The sequence below is a fragment of the Macrobrachium rosenbergii genome, chromosome 49 (assembly GCF_040412425.1).
Source record: "Macrobrachium rosenbergii isolate ZJJX-2024 chromosome 49, ASM4041242v1, whole genome shotgun sequence".
NCBI classification, from domain to species: Eukaryota; Metazoa; Arthropoda; class Malacostraca; order Decapoda; family Palaemonidae; genus Macrobrachium; species Macrobrachium rosenbergii.
The window spans coordinates 41849836-41868749 of record NC_089789.1 but is presented as its reverse complement, the minus strand read 5'-3'; the positions used below and the strand labels follow the sequence as shown (position 1 = coordinate 41868749).

The 18914-nt window shown below is 36.9% G+C and overlaps 1 protein-coding gene across 2 annotated transcripts; it reads right to left on the bottom strand.

The window, feature by feature from the left end:
* Positions 1–819: 819 nt before the first annotated feature.
* LOC136832295 (PR domain zinc finger protein 15-like) lies at positions 820–17105 on the bottom strand. Of its 2 annotated transcripts, none has more exons than XM_067093192.1 (3): positions 17007–17105; positions 13474–13555; positions 820–4378 (listed from the first exon to the last, which is right to left on the bottom strand). In XM_067093192.1, exon 3 carries the CDS (start codon positions 4362–4364, stop codon positions 1044–1046), a length of 3321 nt encoding a protein of 1106 aa, XP_066949293.1. In that variant the 5' UTR covers positions 4365–4378; positions 13474–13555; positions 17007–17105; the 3' UTR covers positions 820–1043. The 2 variants fall into 2 exon arrangements, with proteins under 2 accessions (XP_066949293.1, XP_066949294.1); XM_067093193.1 differs by lacking the exon at positions 17007–17105 and adding an exon at positions 16707–16785.
* Positions 17106–18914: the final 1809 nt, after the last annotated feature.

Genomic DNA, 18914 nt, shown 5'->3' with positions numbered 1-18914 from the left:
GGAGGAGTGGGAACTGTCATGGCGGCCGACAGTGGAAAGCGAGAAGACTTGAAGTGGATAAGAGGCCATCTAAGATTGGTACCTGATAGGCCTGAAGTCCAAATGTCACAAATCTGCTGTGCATCCAAACCTGAAACAGGTGAACAAGATGGCTCTGCCTCCATGCTCCCGGGGGTGGGGGGAACCTTCCCACCCAAGAAAGAGGGGGGCAGCATGAGGAATTTAATCTCCTGACCTGTCTCCCAAAACTTCCAAGGACAAGGCAATGGAAGAATGGGAAGGGGTAAGGAGAAAGCTAAATACGGGGTTTGTGATCAAGTCACTGTCCGGTTCCTCCCTCATCCTCGTGACTGATGCTAGATGCCACCAATTCCTTGCATAAGCAATTCCTGTTATTTTTTACCGGTTTCCAGCTGGCACCAGAAGTTTTATCATAATGTCAAGACTGCAGGTTTGTTAGCTACGAAAAATACAAATTAATTACAAAATTTGTCATTTTCATCCAAACTGATTACATTATGTATGAAATTCACTCTTCCTAATCCCTCTTTTCTCACTCCTAGTTGTTAACACCACAAATGGGCACCATTTAGCTGTTAGAGACAACAAGACCAAACGATGCAAGTATAAAGCTAACTGTTGCTTAACTGCTCAGTTACTTTTTTAACTTTCTTTTGAGAAAACAATGTTGTCTGGGGTAAGTTACAGGTAACGAGTTTACATGGAAAGCATTTCCTTCAAAAGATTACTTTTCCACAGATCATTCTTAGCAACATCTTATGAAAAGATAAGGTTTAGGATGTACTTCAGAAGAGGATATAGCACAGTTATCAAATTTATTTTTTCATTTAATGCCACAAATGACATGCGTACACCTAACTATATAGGATAAATATAATACATACATAAATAAAAAGTGACAACTCATCGCTGAATTTTTTCAATTGAATATTTTCTTAACAAAAAATGTCTATATTTCTATAATCTATATTAATTAATTGAATGAAAGTATATTACATCTCATTAAATCTGCATCAAAATGTCTATGATTCCTCTATGATTACATAAGTTACACCATCCTTGGCGAAAGTATCTGTTGCCTCCATAATCTCAATATATTCCTCAGGATGATCATCTCTCTCCATTTTTATGGGTCTTATGTGATGAGTTCTTTGCTGGTGCTGATGCAAAATTCCATCGTTACTCTGTCGATACTGAACATGGTACTCGTGTTCTTCGCTGTGCCTGTTGAAGTGATCGCGGTACTCATGTTCTTCTACCTGTTCTTCACTATTATTGCTGATGTCCTGCATGCCCTTCTGCCTTTCAAAATTATCATAGGACTCTTGGATAAAAATGTCTTCTTCCAGCTGCTGATCTTTATTAGCCTCCAAAAGTCCTTCCTCTGTTCTACGGCAATTGTTTGCACGCTGATGTCGAGCATAATTCCTTGCTAGAGTGTCTTCCCAGGGAACATCATGATGTTTCATCAGGTGATTCCGCAATTTGAAGCGATTGACATACTGCTTGGGACAACGTGGACACAATAAAACTACTCTTTGAAGGTGAAGTCTCTTTACATGCTCTGTTAAATCACTCTTCCTCTTATAAGTTTTTGGACACTCCATACATGCATGTACTTTAGTACTGTGAGTAAAGATACGATGCTGACGTAGCTGATGATACTTTTTAAATTCCATTGGACACTTGTTGCACTTCCAAACTTTATTTGCATGCTCATGATATATATGAAACTTTAATCCAGCCATGTCATAAAACTTCATATCACAGAAATTGCACCCAAAGTTTCTTGTATGTGTTGAATGCATGGTAGCTATATGTTTAGCAATGTAACTTGAGCCATACATTTTTCCACAAGTTTCACACTGAACTGAGGGCATGATCTCTTTACCATGTTTCATTCTCATGTGCTTTCCCAACTGACTTCTTGACTGAGATTTATATACACACATCCAACAACTAAACTTGAAGCTTGACACAGTCTTATAATGCACCTTTGTCATGTGCACTTTGAGAGCAGCCAGCCCATAAATTCTCCGACCACAAACTTCGCACTCGTATCTTAACAAGCCCTTTTCCTGCCCTCTATCATCATTACTCCCATGAATATTCAGTTTATGTTCTAACAGTTTATGGCGACTATCAAACATTTCATCACAATCTTCACAGATATTGTCATCGTTTTCAGTATCTTCTTTGCAAGTCACCTCCAGTTGTTCAGATTTTTCACTCACAATTTCCATTTTCCCATCATCTGACTTTTCTTCAGGAAGCACAACCTCTCGACTGTCATCGTTGCCGATAACAACAAGAGAAAAATGATTAGTATCTGTATGCTCTTTCAGTGCCTGCTCACTATTCAAGGTCAAGTGGCAAACTTTGCATTTCAAAGACTTTTCAAGTTTTCCTGGAAAGGCCAAAGATTCCCTCTCTATCTTTATGATGGTTCCATCACTAGCAGCTTTGATATCCTTTTCTACGTCACTGTCAAACAACTCCTCAGGGTTTTCTATATGTCCCTGACTATATTTATATAATGCAGCAATAAATTCATCATCTATAACCATCTTATGCAAACAACGTAAGTGTTCAATGAATGCATGTCTTTCAAAGAACTTGCTGTCACAAGCATGGCATGTGATCTCATTGAAATCTTCATTTAAGAAACTTTCCTGAATATTATATAAAATCAACTTTTTCAGTTTCTTCTGTGACCTGTAATTAACCCATCTCAACTGAGGACTATGGACACTTTCATAATGATTACCCCATTCACTCTCCTCCATAAACTCTTCACTACACAATCCACAAGTAAAAGATTCGTTCTCTGAAGCCTCTCCCTTGACAATAACTTTACGTGGTCGTCCTCTTTTCTCTCTCTTCAGCTTTCTCTTAGGTGGTCTTCCCCGTCTGCCGGTGCTGGTCGTTCTTTCCAATTTCACTTGAGAAGGTTTCCAGTTCATATCATCGTCATCTTCCTGCTTAACCTTTATTTTTGGTGGCCTGCCAACTCTCCCCCTAACTTTTCTATATTCTGAATGATTAGACTCTTGCGTCTCAGATGTGGTGACACTTTCCAATACACCATCAGGGCTATTAAACTGACTAAGAGTACTATCTGGGATACTGAGTGAAAAAACAGGATTACTTTTCATTGCTCGATAAGGCCACTGTTCTCTCATTTCTGAAGCAACTGATAATAAATGTTTATAAGATGAGTCCCCTTCAATGACTAAAGTGTGACAAACATTACATATATTAACGAAATTTAAATTCTCAGCTTTCACAGATGCACATGAAATGCTAAAACTCTCAAGAAGTGTAATAACATCAACATTGCTTAATGGAAGAGGCTTTTTAACACTAAGCGATATACCCATATCATCATCAAAAGCAATCCCACACAAAAAGCATACCCCATTATCACTGTTCTCTTCAACAACATTCAAGTTTTCACACCTTAAACCAGTTGAATATTTATTTGCATCACTTTTCACAACTTTAGCACTGTCTTTATCATATTTTTTTCTTGATATGCCACTAGATTTATTAGCAACAGAAAATATTGTTCCAATTTTCAAGTGAGCATAACGTGTATTATAAGGTGAAGACTGTGAAGATCCCACACTGGGGGTTAAAGTACCTTTTTTATAGGGTTCATCCTCAGTCACAAAATTTCCCTTAAATTTTGAAGGACCAGACCTATCAAGAGTGCTTGCATTTTCCGAATGACTAACTAATGTCAACTGTTTATTTTCTTTGAATTCTTCATGATTAGGACTCTGAGATATGTAAATAGTTTTTGAATGAGAGCTTTCTTCACACCTGCTATTGGCATGAACTTTACTTTCTGAATCAACATCATCGTCACTTTCTTTGGCTACAATTTCTGATATATTTCGTATAATCACTGGAGCTTTCTTTTTTGTAGAAACAATTTTCTTATCAACAGCAGTACGAGACGGCACAGAAAGGGGATATAAGTGTTTTTTATGTAACCGAACTGTCTGCTTCTTGAGGCTGCTTTCTGGTGCCTGGGTATTAGGTGGTGAATCAGAAACTTTACTGTTCAAAGGACTCTCACCTGCAGCCGAGATTTCATGCTGAGCTTCTGGAGAGTCACGTGTATCTTCACCAACATTAATACTCTCACTGTTTTTGAGTGTGTCTTCCACTATTCCATCATCAGCCTCTTCTTTTTTACCACTGCTTTTAACATCCCCACTAATGGTCGAGTTTGTTTGGGCATTTTCAGCTGAAGAACTTGAAGCATCAATGTCTGCACTGGCAAGAGGATCGTGTGGATGATTCCCTGATGACTCTGTATCTTCTTTTGAATCCATTCTGCATAGTTAACCTTTAAAGGAAAAAAAATAGTACAGTATGTACAGTTCACATGAGGCTGAAACATTTTCCAAAAATTAACAAAACATATTCATGATCAATTTTGTGATTTGCATGATACTCATATCAAAAAATTACCTCAAAAAATAAATAAAGAACACAGCTGATGAAAAAGAAGACAAAACCAACAATTAAAGCAAAATAGTTTATCTCAGATGGTTCTGAGAAACAAATAATGAAGAAACAAATACTGTATTATACTTGTAACACACAAATTTTCACTTATACAAACCAATTTCTCCATTCAATTTGCCTGGTTAAAAGAAGGAACTATTTACTGAAATAAATGCTATCTCATACTTGCTGGTAAGTCAATTTTTGCTTATCACTGTAGAGCAACAAATGTTACCATCAAGCGGAGGGAAAAGAAGAAGAGAATTTCTTACTACATGTTGCTTTGTACCTATGAACCTGTTGTACTGACCAACCTCCTACTGCTCTAAGTGGAGTAACAAAATTTTACGAGGTACTGTAATACCAGTAATACCATACCATAAACTGACATTACCCTAATGTTTCTTATTTACATCCCTATTTTTGTATGTATAGGTTTACAATGATTGTTTGTGAGCTATTTCCAACAATCCTATTCCCTTCATTGTTTTTACCTTCTTCGCATATGGACATTCTACTCTTCAGAAGCTTGCTTTGCAAGTTATGGGCCTTACAGAGATGTCCCATATGAGAGTTCACAAGAGTATATTTAAAACACAGAAGCTTCACTAAGTCAGGTACAGTCCCTCTAGGACAGTTCCACTAAATTTCGGTTTCTTCTCAACCAATTCTTTGATTCTGTTAAATATAAATTAAGTAAATTTCCCCTAAACAGACCACACAATTCAAAATGTTGAAGTTTCTTCCAGGCTTCAACTGTTCATTAGGAATACTGCTCTGATATTTCTAGCAATTTCTCTTTATCCCATTTTTTTAATAGGCTGCTTGTAGGAACAAGTGTTAATGCTGCACATACTGCATATAGTTTAATATACAAAATTTCATCCCAGAGGTTGCAACACTTCCTTTTCCACAGACAATCAAAACAGTCACATAAAATGTTTCCCTGCAAGTGGTCAAATGGTATTCTTCGAGAGGAAACTTTATTATGGATGGTGCCCATCAAAAACATTGTTGAACAAGTATATACATTTCTCCAACAGGACAATCCAGTACAGTACTTTTATTCTTTCTCTAACAATGACTACCCTAATCCACCCTGACAATACATATTGTGCAGGCATCAAGAAAAGTAATGTTAGTCATTCTTACCAACATGAGTAAGACATCACTAACTGTTCACTACAATAAACAATGAAAAACAGATAAAGGAGGGTAAAAATCTTCAGCTATTACAAGAGAATCTGCCACATTCTTGAAACTACCTTGCAGGGTAACTCACCTCCACTGTCAACATTGGTAACCTGTAGCTGGTTTTAACCATCTAGAGAACAAAACTCAAATACAATATAGAGCATCAAGTCTTTGTACAATGCACAAAAACACTTACAATTTATGAAAGGGTGCTCCTTAAACTAGCATTAAAGCTAAATCCTCTGCGGATACCCATGGATGATACTTATCACCTTAACTCCAAAAATAAATGACTTTCATCTTAAGAATGGGTATTTAGCAGGAAAATGACTCGTATACAGGTGAAATTGCCACAATTAAAAACTAAGACTAGAGTAAACTACAGTGTTCCAAGGTTAAAAGAAAGACATAGAAGAATGGCCCTTTTAGGGCTACTGCCTATGGGCTTCACAGCTCTAAATACCATACACTCACTATATCAACATCATTTTAGCATAATTTCCAAGAAAGCCTACAAAGGTGATACCTGTTGCTATTTTTTTTTTTTTACTACTAATAGCTCTCTGTAATAGCTGCAAGTTTACATTTTTATAATAATTGGAGCAGATTTCTATTTAATAGTTATCAGTTTTGATGTGATCCCCAAAATGACCTAAGTATAGCCGCTCAATCTTCCCTGACCTCTATGAACTAACAAAATACACCTAAGCTACCAACAATTTGTGTTGTGTAATTATTTTTTTCAACTGCAATACACTGCTAGGACTGCCTGATACCTTACTTTGATACTGTATCCTTAATCATGATGATTACTCTTTCAGCTTTCCTCTTTAAGGGATTAGAAGTGACAGTTCTGTCTTGTGCAATTCTTCCTGAGTCCTAACAAGGTCTGCATCTTCAGCCAGATAATCTTCCATGATCTGGGTTTTCCTTGGTCTTTGTTCTGTGCTTCCCTATCTAAGGGTTTTCTGACTACCTGTTCATGGCATCCAAACCACAGCACTCTTCAAGATCTTGGCCTATTTCTCAGCTGCTATACACCACACCCTTCCACAGCTTCTTCATTCATAATATACTGCTCACTAGTACACTCTGGCCCCTGAATCTTAGCAGTTTATATTCATACCTCTTTAAAATGTCTAACATTATCTTTGTCAGTGTATATACTGCTTGAGCAAAGAGTACTACAGACCTCATACATGCACCAGAAGTTGTTGCAGTCTTCAAATGAAACTTGACATAATTCTGCATCAAAGCTAATAAGTGATCAAGTACATCTTTTCAAATACAATCAAACAAGTTGTAATATCATTTTCCAAAAAAGCACAGGATACTATTTTGGCTCATTTTCAGTGATTCACATTAAATTTAATTTTATATAATGGTAACGGCACCGAGTTCCTCAAAATTACCTGGCTTCATCTTTTCCAATTACTGTATTTCCCTAAATCACATAAAAAATATTGTTCCTGTTCCCAATTTGTTGGTTGCTCCCTCCTTTAATTTATTTAAACTGTATCTGATATGTGGTTTTAAAATGGCTCCTTTTTAATGCTGAATATTATAAGTTTTCATGGTTAACCTGTTTCAAGTGAGTACATAATGGATGAAAACACTCTACTACATACTTACGACTTAGTCAAGTTGCAACAGTAAATACTGCATACATGCATCATCATCATGAATTTTTCTTCCTTCACTCCCACCTACTCTAGGTGTTTATCTAAACCTTTTCTCCATGATTTCTGGCAATTCCTATTGGTCTTCTTCCTGCTAATTCTGTGCCCACTACTTATGTAAGTAAATACTTCTCTTCCCTTCTCCTAAGACCAACCCATTTCAATCTCCTGATACCACATTTCTCAACACCCCCATATTTGGAGTATGGCCTTCCCAGTGCACTACTGCAATAAAATCTTAGCATTTTGTGTGGTAATCATGTTCAAAATCTCTTCCATTTTCTTTAAAAGTATAACTGTTTCATATGTGTAGAAGAGTTTTGCAATCTTCGACTTCATCTAAACAGTTGCTAGTATTTTGTCTTGGTGCCTTATCAATGCCTGTTTCATAGTTCAATGTTTCCTCAAGGTATCATAAATGTTCTAACTCTTCTACAGCCAGTCCTTTCACCCTTTAGTCTTCATTCTTCTCTTGGACATTTTGAATACAGTACTGTACTTACTCCCTTACATATATTTGCAACTTGTTTTACACAAACCTGTACTTTATTACTCATTACCTTTTATTGCTTCAATGTACTGTACTTGAAATTACTAAAGTCTCCTAAGTGCTGCTTAACTTAAGTGCTACCTTATGTATTTTCATCTATTTTATTTTTACAGTACTGTACCTAACTCAGAGCAGTCTGCAGTGTTCCTTTCTGAGGATAGTACTAAAGGTCCTCTGCAGAATCCAGCCCATGTTTGCTTTGCTTTGTGGCTTGGCTTTACTTTCTTCATTAGCCTCAATATAATTAATTTCTATAGAAGCAACGGGATGGAAGGTTCCTTTTTCAAAAGTCTTATCTCGGTAGTTTCCTTAGTACCTCTTCACGATACCCTTCATGAAGTAATGCTCCAAATTTAATTTCTCTAAGTCATTTCTTTGGAGAAGCTCTACCTGCTACCACATTAGCAGCTCACTGAGTTTAGTTCTGGCAACTAGACTTTCCAATCATCAGCCTTCTCAGGTGGGACTTTACGAAGATGGTCAATGACCATGTTCCAAATTAATATCTTGAAGAGTTACCAAACTAATTGGGGCTCCTGACACCCAAACAAGACTCCCAGTTATCTTTGGGAGACAGATTCTGGCGTTCAAATCAATCCTAAGAAAGTATCGTGCAGATACGTAAGGGGCCCTACGTAGCTAGTTTATAGTCTTCAGTAGCTTGATTCTTCCCTCCTAAACTGCTATTTGGGCTAATTAAAAGTATACAGTATTGGGTTTGTTACGGAAGACACTACAGAACAGGGGTGTGCCTTACCTTGGATCCTGGTATCTACTCTTTCATGCACGGTACCACACACATGAGAGGGTCTTGCCATAATTAAACATATGACTACTGTAGGCTAATTATAAGGAAGTAATAGGTTCATATGAGAAGATTCACACTGCTCCTAAAGAATTACAGTACATATTGCAGTTACAAACACAAGTTTATGGATAATTATTTAATAACTATACAGTACAGTATATGCTACAAACTCTATATTATCAATCATTTATACAGTCATATAGATGCCTTTACATTGGTACTCAACTCATTAATACTAAACTTTACAGGTCTAAAAAAAAATTAATTTACTTCAGTCTTTTATAAACTTATCAAAGTATAGATGAAGCATAGCTACCAATGTTTAATGCTCATACATACATGAAATCATTATATATAAAACATCTGAAAGCTAACGCATCACTCATTCGGCAACTCCCAATTAAAATGTACACTCTCACATGGTTTCCTATTAATGTTGCATTGTAAAATGTGGATGCATAAAACCCATTCCTCCAAACTGCGGAACCTGCTCAACAATCAGAGTGCCGTCAGTAGAGGCGATTTCTTGTCTGTTAGGCATTATCATCTGCTTCTGGCTGTTATCAATCACCATTCCTTGCTGGTTCTTCGCCATTTCACCCCGCATCGCACGCTGATGAAAATAACCCTTCTGTCGTTTGTTACGGGCAAAGTTTTCAGACCAAGTATCTTCCCTGTTCACTCCATGCACCATTATCAGATGTTTGTTACGCTTACCTCTATCATTAAACTGCTTTGAACAAAAGTTACAATAAAAATATTCTCTCTCCATATGCTTTCTTTTTGTGTGGGAAGACTGGTCGCATTTCCTTTTGAATGTTGCATCACAATATAAACATTTGTAAACTTTTGTACTATGCACATAGATACGATGCTGCCGTAACTGGTGGTATTTCTTGAACTTTAATTGACACAATTCACATTCATACTCATTATCCACATGCTCTTCAGTGAAATGACATTTCAGTGACTGACAATCAAAGAATTTCATGTCACACATATTACAAGCATAATTTCTGGAGTGAGAATGCATCTTCTTATGATGAACACCGATATATTTTGAAGATACCATTTTCCCACAAACTTCACACTGAACATGCTGATTAAAGTTTTTACCGTGCTTCATTTCCATGTGCTTTTTGTAATCTTCCTTGTTTGCAGACTGAAATATACATAGCTTGCAATTATATTCATAATATGACTGATTTCCTGCTTGCACATGCTTTTCAATAGTATGTAACCTAAGAGCTGGTGTTCCAATGACTCTGTAGCCACAAAACTGGCATTCAACTAACACAGAATCATAATCCAGTTGTGCCTCTTCACATTCTTCATGGGATGATCGTTTGTGTTCCAGAAGCTTAATAAGGTCAGAAAATTTATTTTGGCCACATATATTACAAGAAAACTTCAATTTTTTCCAAAGTCTTTTTGGCTTGTAAGATCTAACATTGTCGCATGACTCTAAGGATGTTAGCGTGTCTATCTTATACCTGCTGGCTTCAGTCTGATCTCTCTTCAGCAATACTACGATATCCATATGGCTTAGTTCAATGTGCTCGAGCAAAGAACCTTCAATGAATATGTGGCACAAATTACACACCACACCAATCTGAGTAACCCGTTCATCTATATATTCAATATTGCCAGCTGTCATGACATTACTGCAACTCTGTACAATCTCATGACCTCCAGCATCAGCCCTTCTGATCACACTACCACCAGGATCACCCATATGTCCTGCAGACAAATGGGGACCATCTGTCGTGACCATGCTGCTATCAATAACATACTCGTTAGGATTTGGGACCGAGGACAAGGAACTTTCATCAATTGCAATTTTATGATACGTAATTATATGATTTGATAGGTTCTGACCCTCAAAATCTAATTTGCATGCTGGACATTTTACTTTTTCTTCCACTTTATTCTTTGAAACCACTTCCTTCAGCTTCTTTAAAATGGCCTGTTTCAAAGCGAACTGATATGTATACCTTATCCAGTGCTTTGTGACTTTGTGATCCGATTCACAATGGTCTTCCCAGTTACTCAAACCTGCACAACTCGTCCCGCAAAGTTCACACATCCGCATCCTCAGATCACATGACCTAACACTTTGTTTTTTCCTCTTCTTTTTGGCATCCTTTTTTGATATACTATCATTCGGAAGAAGTTCAATTTCGTCCTTTTCTTCGTCGTAACTATCCATACTCTCTACATTACACAGTTCTTCAACATTTTTTAACAGCATACTTTTGTTTGTAATTTTTGGCCACATATTCTTCATACAGGTACCTACAGTAACAAAATTTTGGAAAACTTTATCTCCTTCTAATACCACTGAGTGACATTGCCAGCATACATCAACTGTGACCATACTGCCTAAGTCTATACCTGAAGATTTGAAATTAACTCCAAAATAATGTAAAAGGCTAATGGGACTTAGAAAACTTGAAGGCAGAGGAACATGGAGTCTCATTGTCATCACCGTGACCTCTGCGGCTAAGGGTTCTTCACAAAGAAAACAACATTCTTCTTGTATCACCGTCAGATCCCCTTCCCGCACCTCTATGAAATCTGGTTTGACATGGCACCTTGAATCTGGAGTCAATTTAGCAACAACACTTTCATCTTCTTCCTCGGAATCTAAAATAAAACTGTCATCATCTGAATCTAAAGCCTTCAGTCTTCTATCAGCTGCTAATTTACATATATCAAGAAATGACTTGTTTTCTGAAACTTGGGGAGAGTTTTCATCTGATTCATTATCAGAACTCTCCAAGTAACTTTTGGCATACGGATTAACTTTCATTTTCCTTCTTCCTCTCCCAGTGTTTGACACTACATACAAATTCTCTTTAGTCATTTCCTGGATATCTGTCATGCTTTTCACACCTTGCAGTGTGATTTACCTTCAGTATCCTGACTAACCACTAATCCAAAAGAATTCTTAACCTATCCATAAACAGCTAAACTGTTGATGACACAAATTCTCATATTTTTATTTATCCTTCCCACCAGATACTTTAATGTCCTCATCACTGCTGTTTGTTTGAAGCTGAAGAGATGCTTGAAGAAATCCACGCACCACAGCATCCACCTTTTGAAAATAAACACAGTACATGTAAGAATGGTTTTTTGGCACAAGAAAGCATGTTTTTAACACAGGATACTTCAGTTTGCCCCTCTTATTTCTATGTTAACAACAAAAATGTAAGGCTACCAATTAGTACATAGTATCGTATAAAACTGTATCAGCTGTCAGTAAAAAAAATTATAACACTGAACTACACCAGAATAACCATAATTTCCATAATGAAAGTATATCTCATTATCAAGAATACGAAAAAATCTCTGACCTAAAAAGCCTTAGAGCAAGCCTAGGGGATCAGAGAACACTTGACATGGGAGCAAACTGAAGACTCCTAGTTATCAAAACATGCTGGCATCATGCTCAAACCAAAACATGTACTGTTTTTATTTTGAAATACACACATAATAGTCACAATGTAAGAACTTCTATAATTGCACACACAAAAGATACAAGAATAAAACCCTAATGCCAACTCTAAGGCTGTTATAATCAGAGATATGTTGTGCTAAACATATAAAAATGTAATGATGCAAAATGAAAGTTACCATCAGTTCACCCCCCAGAACCTAAACTGGAGTATGTATGTCACACCATCACGCGTAGTATTAGATTCTAGTAAACAACCAATCACTTTAAAATTCTGTGATGAAAAGGCAGACATAGTATTATTTGAAAAATCCTAAAACTTATATTACAACATCAACTGTAGGCCAAGAAAAATGCAAGCCCACGAGTTAGAGTAGTCTTTCACTCACCCATTGTAAGGCAACTTAGCTATCTTGGATTTCATGCAATCACTGGAACTCACGAAATTATTTATTTTAGTATATGGAGCCTGACAAGTCACGATATTTACCCTGGATGGCAGTAATAACTTGGTTCACTTAAAAGGTAAGCCAATAACAAGAAACATCTTATCTTGTCTACCCAAAGTGGTTATACAGTAGTTCACACATCCTAAGTGTTGAAGCCAACAGATGGTTTTTTAACATCATACTGAATTCTAGATATAAGTTAAAGATTACCATAAATCTTACTTTCAGACAAGAAAACCAAAGATACCATTACAGACACTTTATGAAATAATGACCATAAAATTTCCTCTTATATAAACATATATGGGACCAACATCACCTAAAAACTAACATGCCCATAAAACCAGCTGTTTCTAGAGTAACTCTCCCTACATGTTCCTTCACTCATTTCTTTCATCAGAGCATTTGGTATTTATCACAATAAACAAAGTATCACTTTAATGGTAGTTATTAAACCAATGACAACTGCAATATATTGTAATCTGTCTCTTACAACACACCCACAACAAAATACATATCAAAACATACGCCAATACTTTTTGAAGGATGACCAGTTGCCTCAAAATCTGTCACATCTTGGGCAAAATAAAATTCTTTTTTTACTGTAACTTTCAACTCTTACTAAAAACCACACTAATAAAATGTACAAAGCACCAAAATAAACATTATGAAATTCGATATGAAACAGCTGAATTGAAATTTTGTGTGGTAAAAGAATTTCATACTGAAAACATGAAAACCTCTATTCTTTCAAAGTACATTGTGAGTAAATGTCAAATAGAAAGAAAACATACCTTTCTACGGCATCAGGAAGATAGCATATTGTCCTTAGTATCAGAACTCTTCCAAGCAATCTGCTTAGCTGCTAAGTGAAATCTGCAAAAATATGATTAACAATATATAATTCTGTATACCAATTTTTTTTTTGTAAATTTACTGATACATCTAGATCTTAACAACTAATGTTAAATTTTTCTTGAGGATAAAATGACTTGGAATATACCTGACCACCCTATAAAAGCTTATAAATTCAGTATCCTGAAATGAGCAAACCATCTAGGATATATGGACAAGGGAATCACTGGATGCCTAGGTTGTGAATTAGCTACATGTAACGTGGACAGTGGTCTCAATATGAAGGAAATGGAATACCAAAACACACACAATGGTCTCTATATGAAGGAAATGGAATACCCAATGTTGGCCAGGTCTGCATGCATGAAGGCTCGCCTACTGGGTAAAAAGGAAGATACTGAATACCTATGACATTCCTCTTTTGAATAAAATAACACATTTTCAACACAATTCATATTTTTCCTGGGTATAAACACTTCAGCTTTTACGCAAAAGAATTCCTTAGCAGGAGCTGGATTTTGTTGTGGAAACTTGGTAACGAGTGGTAGGAGGGAGAGTGGGGGAAATCCTCTACTCATCTGCCATCACTGAACACTTTTTCTTTGGAATCATGGACTAAGCAAGGACTAATTCCTAGGTGGGAGGTTTTCTCCCCACTGATGGGCAAGCTGAATAGCCATCCAAAAATGTTATGTTCCTGGGTACAACAGTGACCAGAGAAGCGATGACTCCTGTAACCGCCTGTTTGGCCTGGCATAAGGATTACAAAGTGTTATGGCCTTCAACCCAAGTTTTGAAAAGGAAAACCTCAGACAACCAAGTGTGACCCTATATGTGATGACACAAATCAGAGGGCAGCTAAATCTTCCTAATAGGATAGATGGGTTCAGATCATAGCTCTACCCAACGATCTATTCCAGCTTATGCTGAAAAATATCCCTGCATTAAAGACAACAGCTTGTATTTCGGCAGGAACAAACATAACTTGAATTACTGTTTTTCAAATTACGAAACTGGCCATAATACTGTGCTGTACTTGACTTGTACCTTAAACCCATAACACAACACATTTTAGCTACAGTGAAGCATACTACACAAAAGAACGTTCAAGTGGCAGTACATGTCAGCTGTAGGGTAAAACATCCCTCAGAACACATCGACCGCTACATTTACACCTTTACACTCTATATTTAATTGCTCAAACAACAAGAAAATGAAACTAAGAAACCTTTCAAAAGATTTAATTGCTCAAACAACAAGAAAATGAAACTAAGAAACCTTTCAAAAGATTTAAGTTTCATGAAAAAAATTGAGTTATAATTATATGCCAAATTAATAAAATATATGCATGTGAAGTCTTTGTAAATGCCTTTTTCAGAAGCGCGTCAAGCGGGGCAGACATAGCCACCATGTCACGGCCAGATATTTTACCCTACACCCTTCTCCACACAAAATGTTAATACTGCCCACACTCAATCATCTAAAGTACAGTCTTGGCCCAAAAATAATATGTTCATATTGCAAATCAACTTGCGTCTTGCCCTATTCCTATGCCTATCCCCAAACATTAACAGTGAACAGGGACTAACTGCATTTCTGGACAATCACCTGGTATTGACATTGCCTATCATACACTAACCTAACTTGTCCTAAGCATCTTTTTCCAGGCTAATCAGGGCAGGTGCTATCCAACAAAGTTTCAACCAAACCTCTGTAGACTACAATAAACTAGTTCATGCCAATTTATATACACTCAATGGGACCATTCGTAATGTGGCTCCTGGTACACCTGTCAGGCATGTTTCCATCAGGGCATTCACTCACATACCGTTACCATAACTCCATTTACAGTACAATGGTTAACATCAATGTGCACTTAATGCCTTACCCTATAAATATCTCTACTAAAAATTTTGTAATTGGCCTAGCCTAGGCTGACAGTTTTTAAATATTTTAGGTCACCTCTCAAATAGCAAAGTAGCCCCACATGCAGACAGACAACCCACCTGCTCAATACTTAACTTATATGAAAGCTTGAATTATACTAGCCTAACCTTGGGGCCACTGAAAATAATCGAGTGTGTGAAAGTTGTTTATAACCGATGACTATTACTACGCCCCTTTAGCTCGTTAATTATCAGACTGTAGGCAAAATGGGTGACGTTTAGTACCAGCCAATGGGTGGGTGACATATATACATCAACCAAAAAAATGCTGAATATCCTGAACCATCTCATTCAGCAAATGCTGGTGTGTAGGTTTTGACGAATCCCAAGTAAGAGTTTACCATAAAATGAATGGGGAGACACTGCAGGCCTGGTTTGTAGGGGTGTAAGAGTGTAAGAATGTTTTTCCCTAAATACTGCATTACCAGCACAACTGAAGACTACTACCACACCCATCTGGTTCAGTAAATACCAGATTACGTGCAAAATGGGTGCCATATTTACTACCTACCCTTTGGGCATGAATGTTAAAGCATAAATAAAAGACAGTAAATAGCATAGCCTAAACATAGGCAAAATATATACAAAATCATTACATGAAAGTGGTAAATATTCCAGCTGGCGAGTGGCGGGAACCAGGCCGCAACATTAGCCTTTAGTTTCACCATTTTACCAAAAAGCTTGACGCATCTTAACCTAACCTAACCTAGGGCACTGTATGCCCTGATATGGTTAGGGAGGGTACTTGCTCCCCATTCTATATTTTAGGTAATTTCGGCTATTTCTATGCCATTTTTCTTCTAAGGGGCACCCATTTAACCCACGAGCGGGTATATGGGTATGGTTCACCGTGCGGTACCATACACCTACCATAAGCCAGGTTTGGGTTCTGAACATTTCCCGTAAGGGGCCAGAAAGGTATATGGGTATGGTTCTACCATACCCATATACTACCGTCAGCTAGGTCTTTTGGGAATTTCGGACATTTCTAAGTCAGTTTTCGGTATTTCTTCTAAGGGGCTACATTTAACCCACGAAGGGCATATGGGCATGGTTCCACCGGCACCCGGTACCCATAACCTACCGTAGAAGGTAGGCTGAGGTGGGGGTGAAGGGTAGGCTAGCCATATCTCTTCAGCCTGACCCTCGATAAGCCTTAACCAAATTCTTAAAACCCTCCCAACTCGTCACAGACATAAAACAGACATATATATCTTAAACCATACGTTTATTTCCGCATGACATCTCGTTGGTTTCATTTCCGCATGACATCCGGCCGGTTTAATAAACCACGACTCGGAAATTTTGAAAATTCCGAAAAATAAACCCGAAGTAAACAACAAGTAGCGTAGTTGAGTAAACCCGCCTCGGAAGATATTATCAACGCTTTCCTTTCAAAATTCATCGAACGTGGCGACATTTGGGCCTGTTTTCCCTTTTCCCCTTTATTATTTAAATACGGCGTGTCATTCTGGGCGACCAACTATCAATTTCAAGGATATTTTCAAGTAAAATAACGTTCATACCTTTCCATTTACCGCACGAAATCTGCAACGAACAACGCCATCATAGTAAATCGCTCCTCAAGGAGTTTCCACAAAAGTATATTTGTCGCGAGTGCTTCCGCCCTCTAGAAGTGCCTCGTTAATTTTCGACATCTTTCGATGCTTTGTTTTACGTGGATTAGCAGCTTTATCGTTGCTAATGTGGCATTATATGGTAATTGTTAAGGTTAAATGGCATCATTTGAGAAGTATTTTAATATCATTCACCGGGAGTGCTTCCAAAATCTAAAGTGCCTCTCACTAATTTTCGAAATTTGGGCCAAGAAACTCTTCATTTCACATGGACTAGTAACTTTATCATCGCTAAAAATACATTCTATGGTAAGTTATAAGTTATAAGGTTAAATTTTATCATTTGAGAATCATTATAACAATAATCCCATTAACTGCACAGAAATGGTTCACTTGTTACAGGCATTTTGGTTCCTATATCTTTTCAAATTTCTGACTATGGATACTGTAAAACTCTTTCTAATTATGCCAATTAGACCTTTCCAATCTCACTTTTGAGTTAGAATTCAATGGCAGTGAGAGCTAGTGTTATTCATCAATATATATACTGGATTTTGGTGTTACCCTCAATATTAATTCAAAGAAATTTACATTTTCTCGCAGCAGAATATATGGAATATTTTTATGGCACTAGTTCAAAATTACGGATTCCCACTCCCCCCCTCTCTCTCTCTCTCTCTCTCTCTCTCTCTCTCTCTCTCTCTCTCTCTCTCTCTCTCTCTCTCTCTCTCTCTCTCTCTCTCTCTCTCTCTCTCTCTCTCTCGTTGTAACCAACAAGAAGGTTTAACGATCAAGTATCTCAGTTACTGAATTCAGAAAGAAGTTAACAGAGAGAGAAATTTATAGTTGTATTTGATCTTCGTTTCAAAAGCAGCAGTTTAACAGCTTCAGTTGTTTTATGGATCGAGCCATACTGAAGTGTTATGAAGAAACCATAAAGAATGGGAATCAATATAGTCTATAAATGATTAGGGTCTTGCTTTTATAAAAATTTTATAATCTGGAAAAGTGACGTTTCTTGGCGATTTACATTTTAACTGTGGCATATTAGTACTATAACAAAAGTATAAATTGCTTGGCTCAAGAACAAGAGACTGTTCCGGCAGAAGACTCAAGACTGGCTTAATCTACAACGAAAGAACGTGAAATGGTGCCTCTTCACCGCTCGAGCGTTTCCCTAATAACAACCTACATAGAAAACGACTCTTAAGAAGACGGCGTCTAGAATTACAAACTCTACGGTGACTTTTATATTTTGCATGTTTCTTGCCACAATTTATAATAGCATCTAAAAAAAAAAAATCCAAGTTCATATTTCGGTCCTAATTGCTGAGGTCTGACAGTTCTCAAGACCAAAAAATCTGGCCTTACGTATTAAAAGTATATTTTTTTTATTTTCAATTAAAAATATATCTAATATTCCTTTTAAAAATTATTTTGAAATTATATAAAAAAGAAGCAACTGATTTTGTGAGTTATTCTGCTTAGACCAATTATCAATATGTTTAAGATTTATTAGACATTTTAATTCCTTTGATGAAATGCAGCAGCACGGCTTGCCTGTGACTCAAGTATATATGACCTGTTGAACAGGTCATATGTACTTGAGTCACCAATAATAGTTCACGTTGCAAGTGCGAATACAGTAGTCTGATAAAGTTTATACGTACGTAACCCTTAGAATATATAATATTAAGGAAGTGTGGGTGTAAACTTGTTATATGTTTGTTAATACATACTGATATTGTTATATTTTAGTTTATCTTATAGGAGTATGGAGACTCCCGTCTTCTGCGTTCAAGAGGCACAGATAGAAATTTGTGATAAATATCTCTAAAAAGTGATAGCCTACTCCTT